General features: G+C 37.0%; 1 protein-coding gene across 1 annotated transcript in view; it reads right to left on the bottom strand.

The window, feature by feature from the left end:
* Positions 1-329: 329 nt before the first annotated feature.
* The window catches only part of LOC120422593 (UDP-glucosyltransferase 2-like), a 35,563-nt gene continuing 17,860 nt past the window's right edge, over positions 330-18,032 (bottom strand). The window contains exons 2-3 of the mRNA XM_039586087.2: positions 6,216-6,435; positions 330-1,201 (exon numbers count right to left, since the gene is read on the bottom strand). Of these exons, the coding sequence (XP_039442021.1) occupies positions 907-1,201; positions 6,216-6,435 (515 nt within the window). The 3' untranslated portion in view covers positions 330-906. The remainder of the gene's footprint in view (positions 1,202-6,215; positions 6,436-18,032) is intronic.

Raw genomic sequence — 18,032 nt, 5'->3', positions numbered from 1 at the left:
CATTTCGGAACTGGTGATAAATGCCTCTTTGCTTGGTTCATTAGTACGAAGCATACATATAAATGTTTGTTCTTCTTCAATGCACATTTCCAGTACAAAGTCTGTTTGCCGTACACACCGTTTGCCCTCGGGCGGCAACACCAAAAAGCGAACCACAAATCGTGGACAAATCTTCACTGAATGAAAGCCTCCCCGGTTTGGATTGGGGGTGGGGGGCTACCAGTTGTGATGTGCGAGATATTAGGGTGGTAAGGTACTTACATTTTAGAGGAAATCTTGAGAATAGAATTATTTCGAGGGATTTATTGATGTTTTATTCCATATGATGATTTTATTGTTTTGTAAAACTCAAAAAATTACATGTTTAAAACATTATTGATCGATCTTACATTTTTTTTCAGTTTCCCTGAGTCTTGATTTGATCTTGACCCTCTTTGTTCTTTCCATCCTAGCGTGAACCACCCTATGCGGGAGGGATGTCAATGACTTAAATAAACGTTATAGCCTAAACTTGAGCTTCACTCACTAACCTAAATCTGAACGGTAAACAAATACGCATACGCATTTAGGGGGTTGTCAACTACTTGAGCTTACGCAGGTTGGGTCACACTGTGGCTCCCCATCCCAAGGTCTTGAGGTGCCGTCAAGTAATGCAACCCCTTGCGCGTTCAACTGTACACTACACACTAATCGACAGTCGTTAAGAGTCACCACCAGGTTTGGTATATCTCTCTTCTCGTTCAAGGGTCACCGGGCAGGCCAAATGATGTGGCTTTCGGTGCGGGCCTCTTTCTTTCCCAACCCTCAACATTTTAGAGTTTGAAGGTCACCCGTGTACTCAATGGTAGTCACACACGCACACACACATCCTATCTCGCACTGCTGAAGATTTTCGTTGCCGAAGAGCTACAGCGCTTTCTGCTTGACCTGGGTGCTGAACCACCGGTGACCAGCCAGGAATCGGTAGAACCGCCGGACGGCGTATCCAAGGGCCGCGACCAGCAGGGCCGTAACGGCCAGCAGGAACGCGACCACGTCGTAGTAATGGTACTGCCAGGCTGGCATCTGGGCCGGCTTGTAGCGGTAGTGGGATGCGCCCTGGTGCCGGATCACGTACTCGGTCCACCAGACGGCCTTGTCCACGGGGCGCATCGGCTGGTCGCGGATCAGCTTGCCGAGCCGCTCGATGTTGCGCTTGTATCTGCAAAAGTAGAGAGGTGGGAGAGATTGAAAAATTAAGATCACTCAAGATGTTGCAAAGAATTGATTCGAGCCACGCAGGTCAATGATCGCCGATGGTGGTGTGACGCTAGTAGTCTTATACAAAGTCAACGGATATTTTGAGCTAACATAATCTGCGAAGTTTACCGTTTGAAATTTGCATTTCAAATGTATGTAGCACTAGGGTGCCCAGAAAAATGAACCCCTGCTCCACAAGCGCAAAACGGTTTATTGCGTTATTTTAAGCATCTGTGCAAATTTTGAGCGAAATTGGTTGACATTAACTCATTGATACCCGAGCCTGAAGTTGGTGAAAAAATCGTTTTTCATACAAAAATGACTTTTTTAAATTGCTAATAACTTTTCTGGATCGAGTTTTACAGCTATGGTATGTTCTACAAAGTAGTAGAGCATTAAATTTTCAATGAGGATCTCACCTTTTGGAAATATTTGGATGGAAGCAGCGCACCGTGCAGACCAAACCGTAAGAAACTTGGGTTTTCCATACATTTTTTCGATTTTTTCCATACAAACTTCACCTCTGAGTATCAATGGGTAAATGATGACTGATTTTGCTCATATTTGGCCTAGAGCCTTAAATAGGTCAAGGAACAATATTCGGCTTGTGGAGCGAGGTTATGAAAAAAAGTCCCATATTCTGGGCACCCTAATGTAGCACTCTTTTCGGCAGTGTGTGAAAAGTCACAGTTGTTCAAAAAAATATACGGATTGTCTCTCTGTTTTTTTTAAGACCAATACATTATCAACCGAATATTTGTTTCTTCTCTTATCAAAATATTATTGCCTCTTTGTTTCTTGGAACACCTATAGGACACGGATGTTTATCTTTTGAGTAATTCTCAACGAAATCGGCTCATTTCATGATATTTTAATGTCTGTGTTTTTTATTTCAATTAATCTTTTCCAAAAAAGCCAACTTGCACCACTAAGCTACCGATACAAGTCTCCATAAAGCTTAAAATAATATGTTAATGGTATGCTGAAATTCAAAAATCTGTTTCATATTAAATTTTCTCATTTCTTTTTTTTCTTCGCTGTATTTCATCAACCAGAGGTCCAATCTTCAATGTCTCTTAGGCAATTTTTCGTAAATTTTATACTAAAACTTAACTAAAGTTATTTTTACCAAAAAACACACTGTTTTCAAAAAATCATAATTTGGCGGCAAGGGTCCTGATGTTCGGTTCAAAGATCAGAAATCACTCACTCATCGCTGAGCGAATCTTTGCCGAATGGAGCTCGCAATCAGTCGCGAGCGAACATTACACTCAGGCTGCCAGCGACTTGATCAATCACTTCTCTCAGCAACACAAATATTTCGTGAATTTCTTTACCCACTCCGTCCGTCGACCCGAGTCGCACACGAATACGTTCAGAGAGGAGAGAATCTAACAACATACCAGCTCAGCGCTCTTTTGGCCTGCGCTATCACAGTTAGCAGTAATTTTTTATTTGGCATGGTGGAAATTGCTTGTAAATGTGTCTTTGATATCGTGTTATCAACAAAAATGCAAAACATCTTTGATAACATTGATTTTAAGCATGTTAATAAATGATAAAAAAAGCCGATTGCAGACTATTTCGACTCAGCGACTGAGCGACATAACGCAATCGGTCTCTCTGAACCATTCGCTGTACTACCCGATTGAAGTGAGAGGGAGAGCAAAGAGAGAGTATTCTGTAACGATTGGTGTGGAAGCGACAAACGGTAGGAAACGGTCAGAGCAGTTTTTTGTCGCTTTCTTTTTGTGGTCGCGAGTGAATGAGTCATTTTGGAACAATCAGGACCCTTGTTTGGCGGCAATGTTTTTGTCCATACTTCTCTCAAGCTAAAAAAATGCAGTCAAACATATCAGTAAATTCAAATATTAAAACATGCGGATTTGGGAAAATTGAATTTCTATGAAAAAAAAATCATAGTTTAAAAATTGTGATTTTTTTCCGTATACCTATCTTTTCTGAACAGTCCTCGTCAGTCGTCACCAAATCGATCAGAAAATTTCTGATTTTCAAATATTTACGTACGTTGAAATGTTTACGAAACTTTTTGTATGGGGCGTGGTGTGTTGCCAGAAGTCATTCCGCCGATTGTACGTTTCGTCGAATTTTATAAAAACTTTTTTTTATAATTTATGGTATTTCTTCGCTGCAATGCTAGCTTGGCACTCGCTCGTGCAATCTTGTAGAAAAGTGGCTAGCAAAATAATAATATAAAAATATGAAAAGAAAAGTATTTCTCGTTTTGAAAGAATGCAAAAGCACACAAAAATAATTGAAATAATTCGCCTAAAAAAAACAAAGAATGCAAAAAAAAAAGAAATCAACCAAAAAAATGTAATTTCAATTCAATTCAATTTATTTTATTTACTGAAATAACAATTTAACATCTTGTGTGTTTGGCTGGTTCATAGAGATATGGTGTTCCTTGCAACTATTTCTTTTTCATTTACCGCTTGGTAACAGAAGGTTCTTTAAATGCAAATAGTCAAAAACTAGGGAAAATTTGGCCAAAAAAACCTAGTGTAACCTGAAATGAAAGGAATTGCTGAAGTTTTGAAGAATGCACAAACTCATAGAAGTAATTTAAAGATAAAACTTAGTTTAAAAATCTTAATGCTCACAGAATTAATTGCAAATTATATGCTGAAAGTTAAAAATTGCTCAGATTTGAAAAAGTCCAAAACCCTCAAAAATAATACTAATAATTTGCATTAAAAAAAATAATGTTTAACTCACAGAAAATCAAAAAACTGCTTATTCTTTGAAGAATGCATAAACTCACAAAATAATTTAAATAATTTTCTTTAAAAAAAAACAAATCATGCAAAAACTATCAGAAATTAATCAAAATTACATGCTGAAAATGAAAAAGAACTACTGAGCAATTCCATGTCAAATAGGGAATCGGTTGTACCCGACCCTCTCCGATTTCAATGAACCATAACCAATAACATTATGTTATCCTATGCTTATATAAGCCATTTTTGAGTATATGGAGCCAGTTTCACTCGATAATGACATTTGAGAAGGGCGTAAGTGTTTTAAATATTTTTGTATTCCGTAATTTAAATATTGCTGTATCTCGAAGCCGTTGCATCGTATCAAAAAGAGGTCAAAGACAAACTTGTAGGAAATTTGACGGGCTTTCCGAAAAAAATACACTGAAAGAAAAAAACACGACACGTTTATGAGATTTTCTGATTTTTAAATTTAAAAGTCAAATTTGAAGGTGAGCCCACGATTTTTTTCGTTCAAATTTTTTGTGAAAATAGCCTAAGATGTTAAAAAAAGACACACGAAAATTGCAGGATGGAGCAACTCACCTAAAAAAATACAAAAATCATTTACCGAAACTGTTTTTTTCAAAAGTGCTCTTAACGTCAAAATTTTCAAAAACCGAATACGGGAATCGATTTTCCAGACAATTTTACATAAAAGTTTCTATATTGACCATGGTCCTAAGTCCAATCCTTGTGAAGTTACAGCGGTTTTAAAAATAAAAATGATGAAAATATAGGGTTTTTCATGGTTTTTGACAATTTCTATATGACAGACTTGATTTTTCAGTCTCGAAAATATTTTTACCGGAAAGCTCGTCCAATTTCCCATAAGTTTGTCTTTGACCACATTTCAATTGGATGTATGGGCTTACAGATATAAGCTAATTTACTATCCAGGTTACTATACTACACTGAAAAAATATTATGTTTTCAGTTATGATCAATGTAATGAGCTTATATCTGTAAGCCAATACATCCAATTGAAATGTGATCAAAGACAAACTTATGGGAAATTGGACGAGCTTTCTGGTAAAAATATTTTCGAGACTGAAAAATCAAGTCTGTCACATAGCATTTGCCAAAAATCATCAAAAAACCTATTTTTTCACCATTTTTATTTTTAAAACCGCTGTAACTTCACAAGGATTGGACTTAGGACAATGGACAATATGGAGACATTTATTTAAAATTGTCTGGAGAATCGATTCCCGTATTCGGTTTTTGAAAATTTTGACGTTTAGAGCACTTTTGAAAAAAAAAACAGTTTCAGTAAATGATTTTTGTATTTTTTTAGGTGAGTTGCTCCATCCTGCAATTTTCGTGAGTCTTTTTGTAACATCTTAGGCTATTTTCACAAAAATTTTGAACGAAAAAAAATCGTGGTCTCACCTTCAAATTTGACATTTAAAAATCAGAAAATCTCATAAAAGTGGAGTGTTTTTTTTCTTTCAGTGTATTTTTTTCGGAAAGCCCGTCAAATTTCCTGCGAGTTTGTCTCTGACCACTTTTTGATACGATGCAACGGCTTCGAGATACAGCAATATTTAAATTACGAAATACAAAAATATTTAAAACACTTACGCCCTTCTCAATTGTCATTATCGAGTGTAACTGGCTCTATGTACACAAAATAATTTAAATAATTCACCAACTTCAGGCTAATTAATCTTGACCAATTTGGCTTAAAGTGGCACAGATGCTAAAAATAACCCAAAAACAGGTTAAAATGAATTTTCCAATTTTGCCTTGAAAATTTGGCATTCAGGTAGTTTCTGAGATAACAGCGTTACAAAGCGATTAGAATGACCTTATTTAGTGTCACCTCATTCACCTGTAATGTTCAACTGACGATAACTCGAAAACTTTTGGCTCGTTTTTCAATTATTGTTGAAAATTACAAGCTTAGCAGTTAACACTCAGAAAAAAACACTTTCATCGTTTCGAGTTTACTGTATCTCAAAAAAGAATTGTCCTATTTTCAAAGAGAAGTCAGAAAGAAATTCATAGGATTTTTTTTTAAGATTTCAAATATATTTTTTTGGAGTTGCTTTTCTTTAAAGATTTTTTTTTTAATTTAATTTGCAAAATACAAAAAAGAAACTAGAAGAGATGAAAATATTGAAGAGATTTCCCACAAAAGTATGATAATGGGCAAATTTGGCCAAAATCCCAAATGATCTTCGCTGTACTCACTTCTTGTTCTCGATGACCTCAAGGATGGCCTGCCGGAGGCCGTCGGTCGTCAGCCGCTCCATCCAGATGGACTTGCCGATGCCACGTTCGACCACCTTGTCGCCGTTGCCAAACTGGTCGAAGTTGAACGGGATGACCACCATCGGTACGTGCCGGTCCACGGCTTCCTCCATCGACTGCTGGCCGCCCTGGGTCACGAACAGCTTCACGTTCGAGTGGGCTGCAAGAAGTAGGGTTTGAAAACTGGGTTAGAGGAGTCTTAGTTGGGAAGGAATGTTTACGGATATGCGTATGGCCATGAATAATTTTCATTGAATATGCGGTCCATTTAGCTGTGCAAGCTCTTTTGCTCGATATTCAAATGTCATGAACTTTATTCTTAAAAAAAAACTTAGAAAAGGGGGTTATTTTGGGTATTTTTTTGAGTAGAATTAACTTTCGTTACGATTGCAAAAAATTAAATTGGTTTTCCATTGCTTTGGAATCATTAAAAAAATCTGGTATACTTAGCTATAGATAAACAGTGCAGTAAGCTGCCCATGTTCGCATAAATGTCCCATATGCAAAAACAGCAAGCTAAGAAATACGCATTTGAAGTTTGTCCCATACATAAGGCTACGTGTTAAGTTTGCGCGAAAAAACTGGATTTCCTCCTGATTTCTAGAACAAAGTACTGGATGTTATAGGCTCTTTTGAAAGAGCACACAATTTTGAACCAAACTGCACCAATAACTCGAAATCGATGAAAATGCATATGGGACATTTATGCGATCAGGGGCAGTAAGGACCTTATGAAACAGTACGCTCGCGGCACAATTCAAAGTTACAGTAAGCTGGCTGCTTATTATGGATTAGTTTTCTGCAAAAGGAGAAATAATCAAACATGACTGAATACACCAAAAAGATGCATCTATCAGATAAGACATGATTGACGGCTACCAAATTAATACAGACCTCTCATCAAAATCAAATTGACAAACACGTTGTTCAATTTGATAAATCGGTTTTCTACCGGCTGGATTGGCCTTCAAGTCATAATTACCATTAAACCACGATCAGCTGATTGAAATGCATAATATCTGCTTGATTTCGGCTGACCGGCTTTTAGTTCAGGGGGCGGGGGTCCGAAACTGGGGCCGCCAAAATATCGTGACCATAGAAGCAATGTGAAAATTGATCAAATCTCGTAACGCCGCGTGGTTCAAGGCCGTTTTCCAAAGAAATGAAACGAACCACGACCGTTGACGTGGCAATGATTTGATACGCACATTTGTCAGGCACAGCCGGACATTGCACTTAATGGAACCCGCGAACATGTTGATAGAGCAGTGTGTTAAGGTATGATGGATTAAAGAGCTGTCCAAACTGGGGCCACACTATATGGGTGAAATCGACCCGAAACGAAAAAGTTAAAAGGCTCAGTTGATTCTCAAGGTTGTGTACCCGAGCAGGGGAAAATAACATGGGAATATCATATGTTGGTATAACTTGTGTAAATAACAGAGACCAAAATGTGCCTTTGGTTGCCCAGTAATAGATGGTAAAATACCATGAAATCATACCAAAACTAACCTAAACATCAAATTATTTTGCCGAAAATTCAGTAATTTTCTTGTGTCAGTTTGACTGAAGATTCAGCAATCGTGGCTGGTATTTCAATTATCAAAGGAGAATGGGCAAATTTGTATGGAAGCTGGTCCAAGGAAGTACACGAACGGGAGAAATTTTATTCGAAAGATCTCGCCGAGACATGAAAAAAAGTCTTCTGGACGAACCCTCTAAATCCCGGGGTTCAAAAGTTACAAGTTGTTGAAGTTTGAGTATTTTGGGTTAAAATGTACAAACAATCGTATTTTTGCTATTTCTGAAATCAATCATAAAATCCTTATTTTATTATGGATTTCGATCATCTTGTCTTCATTCGACGCGTATCAGAAAAAACTATCAGTTCTGATATGTTTTAGCATGATTGAAACATGACTTCTCTTGTCTTTATACGTTTGAACCGTTTGTGCAAGAGGTTTACCATAGAAACAAGTCGAAACTTAAAGATTTTGAAACGGATCCTACCCAGACTGCTTCAGTTAGTATGGAAGGCTACAGTGCTTTGTTGCAACAACTTATATAGTTTGCATACATTTAAGTGAGATCCGGCCTCAAAAAAGTACCTAAATGTCACTTAAGTGGTCACCCGGGCAGACGGTAATAACAAAATTCATGCCATTTCAATAACAAATACTGTTTAAATAACAGAAAGTGTTATGGAATCTTCTTAAAAAATCCATTTTTGCATAAGGATTTAATAACGGTTTATGTTATCATAGCAAAATTTGTTATTGGTCTGTTATTGGTTGAAAGCCAAAACAACTTGGGAATAACATTTTTTGTTATGGAAGAATACCGCCAACTATTATTGGGATGATCGGATTAGTTGTTAAAATAACAAAAAATAATAACAAAGATTTGTTCGTAGAATCACTAAAAATGTTATTAGTCTGTTATTACAATAACAATCCAATAACAAAAAATTCATAACGACTAATAACAAATCTTGTTATAAATAACATAATATGTTATTGGCCTAGTATTTTCAAATATCAAAAAATGTTATTCCCACGTTATTTCCGTCTGCTCGGGCATAATTTCAGTGAGGGTCAATCAAATAAAAAATCAAAAATTTCAATGTTGATTGATTTCATTATTAATATACTTCCTAAGGAAATGACTTGAAATTGAGGAGATATACCACATTTTGGTATACAGTCCAGACTCGATTAACCGAAGCCTCGATAATACGAAGTTTCAATTATCCGAAGTTCGATTATCCGAAGGTTTGTATGGGACTTCGGATAATCGAATCTTTTTTTCGTGTTTTTTTTAATTTTCTTACTTTAAACATCAAATTCCAATTCTGCGACCCCATGTTAGTCAAATTTGAATGGTTGATTGTCTGTAAAATTAAAAAATGCATTTTTAAATGTTTTATAATGGCAATTTCGACCGCCATCTTGAATTAAAAAATTCCTAATCACTTTAGAGTAGTTTAAGGGACATACTTAAACTCAACATTAAAAAATAAGACAAAGAAAAAAAAATTCGTGATTCGATTATCAGAAGTTTCGATTATCCAAAGTGAAATTTTGCCAAGGCCTTCGGATAATCGAGTCTGGACTGTATTTTGGTATTACATTTTTCTATCAAATGCCTCTGAACCTGTTAGAAAATTTTGACCAATTTTGACACGGTCATTAATTTTGCGCTAAAATTATGCCCCGAAGTGAATGCTTTTATTGGAAATTTAAATTTTCAAAGCTGAATTTCGCAAAAATGTATAAGGGTAATTCTCCGCCAACTCACACAGCAGTTGCCTCGACCCTTCTTCGATTTGCGTGAAACTATGTCCTTAGGGGTAACTTTTGTCCCTGATCACGAATCCGAGGTCCGTTTTTTGATATCTCGTGATGGAGGGGCAGTACGACCCCTTCCATTTTTGAACATGCGAAAAAAGAGGTGTTTTTCAATAATTTGCAGCGTGAAACTGTGATCAGATAGATATTTGGTGTCAAAGAGACTTTTATGTAAAATTGGACGCCCGATTTGATGGCGTACTCAGAATTCCGAAAAAACGTTTTTTTCATCGAAAAAAACACTAAAAAAGTTAAAAAAAACATGACATTTTTTTTAACTCGAGACAGGGTTGCCATATATTCAATTCTTTGGTCTCAATGGAAATGTCTTTCAAATACCTTCCTAACGAATGAAATAATTTTCATACAAATAAGTCTGATTAGGCTTCGAAAAAGTCACGGTGCGTTTTGGTTTTGGCCAGTTTTGAGCTAAACGATTTATTCATTTTTCAAAAACCTCACGAGCTCACAGTCCGTGTTCCAGAGAACAACTTTGCCGAAGAGTGCGAAAATATTCGTTAACTTTTAAGAATGTTAATGAATTTATTACACCGCTGCTGAAAACTTCAACTTTTTCTTCAAGCCCTTCTGAGAGGGTTGCCAGATTTTCAATATCTTGGGCTCGTTTTGAAGGTCTTCCAATACGCTATGCAACTATAGGTCATATGATTGATCCGGACATAGTTTTAATACAAGTAAGTAAGATTCGGTCTTAAAAATAACAAGTACGGGAAAATTTGAACTAATTTTGGCAAGGTTTTGTATTGAAGCGAATGCTTTTATTAAAAAAAAACGAAAATTTCAATGTTGATTTATTTAATAATTCAGAGCCTAAACCGAAAAAAAAGTTCTCCGATCGGGATCAAAGTTTTCTGGGGGTTCTTAGGCCAAAATAATTAAACCCGTATCTTTTGTTTGCCCACTAGGGTGACCTACGCCGTGTTAGGATGGTTCGAAAAATTGCCATTTTCGTCGATTTTCGCAAAAATAATGAATCGCACAAATTTGGACTGAAATGTTAGTGAATGGCATTCTTTAGGTCTCAAATAAGCTGTTAACATCAAAACAATCGATATTTTATATAAAAATTTGCTAGAATTTAAGGAAATCAAAACTATAAATTTTGCTTTGCCTTCCCGGTGCTTCGGACGCCTATGAAATATTTCACGTGAAATGTTTCGCATTTTTGGTCATCTTATAATTTTATTTTATTTAATTGTTTTGACATTAACTACAGCGTTCAAACAAACTTTTAATGAAAGTTGATGTTAGAATTCATCAAATAACACAGTTTTGATATTCATAATGCGAACTTATTCCAAATAATTGATAAAACAAGATGAAGTGTCCGGGTTTCGAAGCATCCGGGAATTCGAATCATGACGTTATTAAAATTACAGCGGTAGCTAACCAATGGTACCCATAGTAACCTTAGCCAAGTCCTTCAAAGACAATTTTTAACTGCATTTGTGTCTACTGCCGCGGCGACAAGCTAGCTATACTAACTGCCAAAATGATTAACGATTTGACGTCTCGTGAAGTCACTCAAAGCGAAAATTAATAAGGATGAAATTTTAAAATTTCCAAGCTGTCTTAGACCGCTGAGTCAATTTTAAAGGCAGTGATTTATTTTAAAACCATTTGGTGTCAACAGGTGGCGGTCACGGTCAGAAGGTGATTTGTTGATGTATTAATTTAGAAATTTAATTGAAGGGTCGTCGAGCAAATGGATAAAGTATAACAAAAAAATATTTATCCCTTTTCCCTTTTGTACATGTAACGTCATGATTCGAAATCCGGACACTTAGTAGCATATAATTTTCGTTATAGCTGCCAAAAAATCATGTAATAAGTTGGAAATGAAGAAATATCATCAGGATGTAGTACTAACAGTCAGTTTTAAGAGAATGCATGCAAAATATGTCTTTTCTAACAATTTTTCATCAGAATTTGAAAATTAAAATGACTTGTTGTGCTTCGAATCCCGGACACTGATAAAAGCTGATTCGAAATCCGGACACTTTTGCTTCGAATTCCGGACACTCGTTTTTGCTAATGAATCGCACAAATTTGGACTGAAATGTTAGTGAATGGCATTCTTTAGGTCTCAAATAAGCTGTTAACATCAAAACAATCGATATTTTATATAAAAATTTGCTAGAATTTAAGGAAATCAAAACTATAAATTTTGCTTTGCCTTCCCGGTGCTTCGGACGCCTATGAAATATTTCACGTGAAATGTTTCGCATTTTAGGTAATCTTATAATTTTATTTTATTTTATTGTTTTGACATTAGCTACAGCGCTCAAACAAACTTTTAATGAAAGTTGATGTTAGAATTCATCAAATAACACAGTTTTGATATTCATAATGCGAACTTATATCCAAATAATTGATAAAACAAGATGAAGTGTCCGGGTTTCGAAGCTTCCGGGAATTCGAATCATGACGTTATTAAAATTACAGCGGTAGCTAACCAAAGGTACCCATAGTAACCTTGGCCAAGTCCTTCAAATACAATTTTTAACTGCATTTTTGTCTACTAGTTATACTAACTGCCAAAATGATTAACGATTTGACGTCTCGTGAAGTCACTCAAAGCGAAAATTAATAAGGATGAAATTTTGAAATTTCCAAGCTGTCTTAGACCGCTGAGTCAATTTTAAAGGCAGTGATTTATTTTAAAACCATTTGGTGTCAACAGGTGGCGGTCACGGTCAGAAGGTGATTTGTTGATGTATTAATTTAGAAATTTAATTGAAGGGTCGTCGAGCAAATGGATAAAGTATAACAAAAAATATTTATCCCTTTTCCCTTTTGTACATGTAGGACCTCCTGCATTTGAAATCACTGAATAGCGGAAGCTACATGAATAAATGAAATTTGCTTGTATTTAAAATTGAGGTGAAAAGTCATCGATTGTGATTGGACACTCAATAATATTTTAACTGAATGAATGTGCATGGAAGAGAAAGTCTGAATAAAAAAAAAATAACAAAAAAATAAATAAATACCTGTCGTAAGGTTTATTGCGATCATTGCAACTGAAAATGAAGAGGCTTCAGAAGTAAATTTAAACCCGGGCAGACGGTAATAACAACATTCATGCCATTTCAATAACAAATACTGTTAAAATAACAAAAAGTGTTATGGAATATTCTTGCCAAATCCATTTTTGCATAAGAGTTTAATAACAGTTTTTGTTATCATAAGGAGTCATCCATAAACTATGTCACGCTCTAAGGGGGGAGGGGGGGTCTGAGCAAGTGTGACATTGCGTGTTATAAGTATAGGAAAAGCGTGACAAAGGGGGGGGGGGTAAATTTTGGCTGATTTCAGCGTGACGTACTTTATGGATGAAGCCTAACAAAAATAGTTATTGATCTGATATTGGTTGAAAGTCAAAACAACTTGGGAATAACATTTTTTGTTATGGAAGAATAACTCCAACTGTTATTGAGATGATCTAATTAGTTGTTAAAATAACAAAAAATAATAACAAAGATTTGTTCGAAGAATAACTAAAAATGTTATAATACTGTTATTACAATAACAATCCAATAACAAAAAAATCATAACGACGAAAAACAAATCTTGTTATAAATAACATAAAATGTTATTGGCCTAGTATTTTCAATTATCAAAAAATGTTATTCCCACGATATTACCGTCTGCTCGGGAATATTTTGAGCAAAACAATCAAGATTTCTACCATGCTCGATTCGACGACCAGATTCATCTAGATCCAGGGTCAGTCCAAGGGTGGAAGAATTCGAAGCTGGAAAAGCGGAAGCAATGACGTTGGAAGCCGCCAGCGGTGTCACCAAAGAAGCGTAACGACAATTAAGGTAACAACCAGCGACGAATGCCACCGGAAGTGGAAACGAAGGCGCCAAACAAGGCCAATGAATCCAGAGCCAGCTCAATCTGGGACATTACGACCGCCTCGACGCGGAAGCTCATCTTGAGCTAAAAATAGACAAATTTATGGTATTTTTGCGACAACTTGATAATATTTGGGTTCAATTTATGTGTAATTGTGTAATTGGGTGAACTAAATAATGAAACATGTAACACATTTTTTTTAAATTTTGAACCAGGAAGATCAAAAAAAATATAAAATTTAAAGCTTTTTTATGGGCATTGTTTCAACATCTTGGGGTTTTTTAAGTGATAAACATGTTATCAGACAAAGAGAGATAACTTCGTAACAGGGAGGAAGTATCGATGTATCATTCTTATGCGATTTACGTCAAACCTACCGAGCAGATCTTGCTGGGGGAGCCATCGGGCAAAGCGTATGTTAGTGGATCCGTTGAGATCCACTTCACTATCGTACTTCCACAGTACGTCGTATTTGAGCGACTTGAACGCGTCCAAGAAGATCTTGGTGTTTTTGGCATTGACCGAGGAACTGCGGATGAGCGTTCCGAGGCTGAAGTAGATCACTCCGTGGCGTGATCGGTCCAAGTACTGTTGGAGGTCCGTGGGAAGGGGTTTTGGGGGCTCGATGTGAAGAAAGCCGAGCTGAATCGCTTGGGGAACGATCGGTCGGATGAAGCCCAACGCTGGTTCTACGTTGGTCATAAGGAAATCGACACGGTTCATCAGCTCGTACGACTTGGACATGTTACTGCCGAAGTTTTGCTCTATGATTTCATCGTACTTGGCAAACTCTCCGGGGAACAAAATGTGATCAATGAAAATCTTCGTTAACCTTTCGGAAGTCGCGTCAAAAAAAAATACACGAGCAGTCGCGTCGTGTACTTTGTACACATTTCAGAAATTTCAAAATAATTCGAAAACTACTGTCCTTAGAACCAAACAATGTTCTACAAAGTTGTAGGGTAGGTCTCATAGAATGCCATGAGTGACCAGACCAACTTCCAGATTGTCCCGGTGGCCCCCGGGGATGTTCCGGAGAAGGGACAATTCCGGAATTGTGGTCCTCCGGGCATGATGGGTATCAAACTTCAAGTTTTTCAAAGACAAACAAGACTATTGACATTTTGAGGACCATGAGTGACCTGACCACCCTCCAGATTGTCCCGGCGACCCCCGGGGATGTTCCGGAGAAGGGACAATTCCGGAAGTATGGTCCTCCGGGCATGATGGGTTTTAAACTTTAAGATTTTCAAAGATAAACAAGACTATTTATATTTTGAGGTCCATGAGTGACCTGACCACCCTCCAGATTGTCCCGGCGGCCCCCGGAGATGTTCCGGAGGAGGGACAATTCCGGAATTGTGGTTCACCGGACATGATGGGTATCAAACTTCAAGATTTTCAAAGATAAACAAGACTATTGACATTTTGAGGACCATGAGTGACCTGACCATCCTCCAGATTGTCCCGGCGACCCCCGGGGATGTTCCGGAGGAGGGACAATTCCGGAATTGTGGTCCTCCGGGCATGATGGGTATCAAACTTCAAGTTTTTCAAAGATAAACAAGACTATTGACATTTTGAGGACCATGAGTGACCTGACCACCCTCCAGATTGTCCCGGCGACCCCCGGGGATGTTCCGGAGGAGGGACAATTCCGGAATTGTGGTCCTCCGGGCATGATGGGTATCAAACTTCAAGTTTTTCAAAGATAAACAAGACTATTGACATTTTGAGGACCATGAGTGACCTGACCACCCTCCAGATTGTCCCGGCGACCCCCGGGGATGTTCCGGAGGAGGGACAATTCCGGAATTGTGGTCCTCCGGGCATGATGGGTATCAAACTTCAAGTTTTTCAAAGATAAACAAGACTATTGACATTTTGAGGACCATGAGTGACCTGACCACCCTCCAGATTGTCCCGGCGACCCCCGGGGATGTTCCGGAGAAGGGACAATTCCGGAATTATGGTCCTCCGGGCATGATGGGTTTTAAACTTTAAGATTTTCAAAGATTAAAAGGACTATTGATATTTTGAGGACCATGAGTGACCTGACCACCCTCCAGATTGTCCCGGCGGCCCCCGGGGATGTTCCGGAGAAGGGACAATTCCGGTCCTCCGGGCATGATGGGTTTTATACTTTAAGATTTTCAAAGATTAAAAAGACTATTGACATTTTGAGGACCATGAGTGACCTGACCACCCTTCAGATTGTCCCGGTGACCCCCGGGGAAGTTCCGTAGGAGGGAAAATCCGGAATTCTGGTCCTCCGGGCATGATGGGTTTTAAACTTCGAGATTTTCAAAGATAAACAAAAACATTAATATTTAGAATCCATTGGTAAATTGACCAACCACCGGATTGTTCCAGAGACACATTCATGTTTTACATAAAAAAATATTTTACAAAATATCTTAAGTCACTACCGCCAACTAGGGAAAATCGGGACTACGTCTCAGTAGGTACAGGAGATTTTAGACCAATTAATTTGGAGAGCTCTACGGGAGCGAATGACCCGTAGGGTGAAAGTTCCCCTAATAAAATCAACAACAACAACAATTTGGAGAGCGGTGTACTAATTTTTCTATTCTGTTTCTGTTTTAACTGAAATCAATAAAAAAAATCAAAACGTTATGCAAAAATTGACAAAAACAGCTGTCTTAATTCGATACATTCGCCTTTATTTGCCAAAAATGTTTCATGAAAAATAATTTAAAATTATATTATTTTTTTAATTTAAAATCATGAATATACGTAGTCTTTTCAACAATTTTGCTTTATAAGTCAAATCAATGCTGATAAAAACTCTGGATATATGTTTAATTTTTTTTATCGTTGTTCATATATTTCCACAACAAAATCTGAATTTCCAGACCAAAATTTGATTTTTTTTCCAATTTCGGGACAAAATACAAAAATCCTGGGATTCGTGAATTCCCGGTTTAGGAAAAATCCCGGGAATTCCCGGGATGAAAGCACTAATTCAAAGTGCATTTTCCTGCTTTGATAATTATCTTTTACATGTTTGGGCTCCATTAGAAATATTTTCAATATTAGTATAACTTAGTCAAAAATTTAGTCAAAAATATGTCTCATCAATATTATATTTTTGTGAAACTATTGATTATAAAACACTGTTCTTATATATTATTCGGACCCTTAGAAGAAAAGTGCTGGTAATCATTGAAGTTTGCTTATTCTCAAGCATTACGTTACGTTTTCACAAAACTCGAAGTGTAAAGCAATATTTGGCCTTTCAGCACCTCGGGGTTTCATAAGTTGTTACCTTTTGTTTCAGAAATTGCAAAATAGATCAAGCTGTCCAAATGCTTATGTGTCGTGTTTAGATGTTGCTACAGTTATGAATTTACTAATACCATTTTCAACATAAAGATCATTCATGATGTCCAAAATCATTTTTGGACTAATCTGGCCACTTTGAGACTAATTCCAGGTACTCCGGTGTAATCTGAAATATCAGAGTACCAAGATCCGGTTCCAAAATGGCTAGGTGAACTCAAAAATGATTTCGGATATCATAAGTGTACTTAATATTGAAAATTGTGAACTTTAACATAAATATCGCCTAATCAAAAATAATTCTGGAATATCTGCGTGGTTGGCCACATTCCTGGTTTCACCGGGGTTACTGGACCCGGTTCCAAAGTGGCCAGGTCGGTCAAAAACTGATTTTGGACATCATGAGTGTACTTGATGTTGAAAATGGTGAACTTTGACATTAACACCTAAACTCCCAAGCTCGAGAAAAAGGGGGAATTTCCATACAAATTTCCCCTTTTTTGTCGAGCTTGGGAGTTTAGGTGTTTATATTGTTTGATCAAAAATAATTCTGGAATATCTGGAAATCTATTCTTGAGTATTTCTCAAATAAATAACGCCGACGCGTTGAGTTCTGTTGTCCGAAACGAAGTGAGTTAATTTGCTTTCAACAAGTTAGGCCGTTGCAAATATTTTTCAAAGTTTATGTCGCCCCGCCTCTTTTACCTTCAAAAATGGTTCGAATAATCAGGGGACAATTTTTTTTTCATGAAACTGGAAAATCTCAATGGATATAGAAGTCAAATCTACTCAAAACAATCTGAAACGCCTTTTTCTGCACTGATTATCATATTTAGCTTATTTGGGCTTGTTAAATAAAATTTTCGTCAATACTAATAAATATTGGAAACTTATGATTGCAAAACCATTGAACAGGTGTATAATGCATTTCAAAACAGTTTTTTCATTGAAATGTTGAAACCGTAGCCTGTAATTTCAATTTTCTAACCCCCCCCTTCCCCCCCCCCCCCCCCCCCATCTGCTGACCGTATAATTTTGCGTTGTTCGAGATATGGTTGGGCAGAAGGGTGACAAGAAAAAAAAAATATGTAAAATCTTAAGAGTTACCCCCTGGCTCGATTCTTCAGTATTAAGTAACTGTGCCAATTTTGAGCCAAATCGGTTAACATTTAGGGGTCGCTTTTTATTGTTGAAGTTTGTATGGGGAAATCGCGAAAATGTA

The sequence above is a fragment of the Culex pipiens genome, chromosome 2 (assembly GCF_016801865.2).
Source record: "Culex pipiens pallens isolate TS chromosome 2, TS_CPP_V2, whole genome shotgun sequence".
Classification (NCBI taxonomy): domain Eukaryota; kingdom Metazoa; phylum Arthropoda; class Insecta; order Diptera; family Culicidae; genus Culex; species Culex pipiens.
This window is presented reverse-complemented; position numbering and strand designations above follow the sequence as displayed.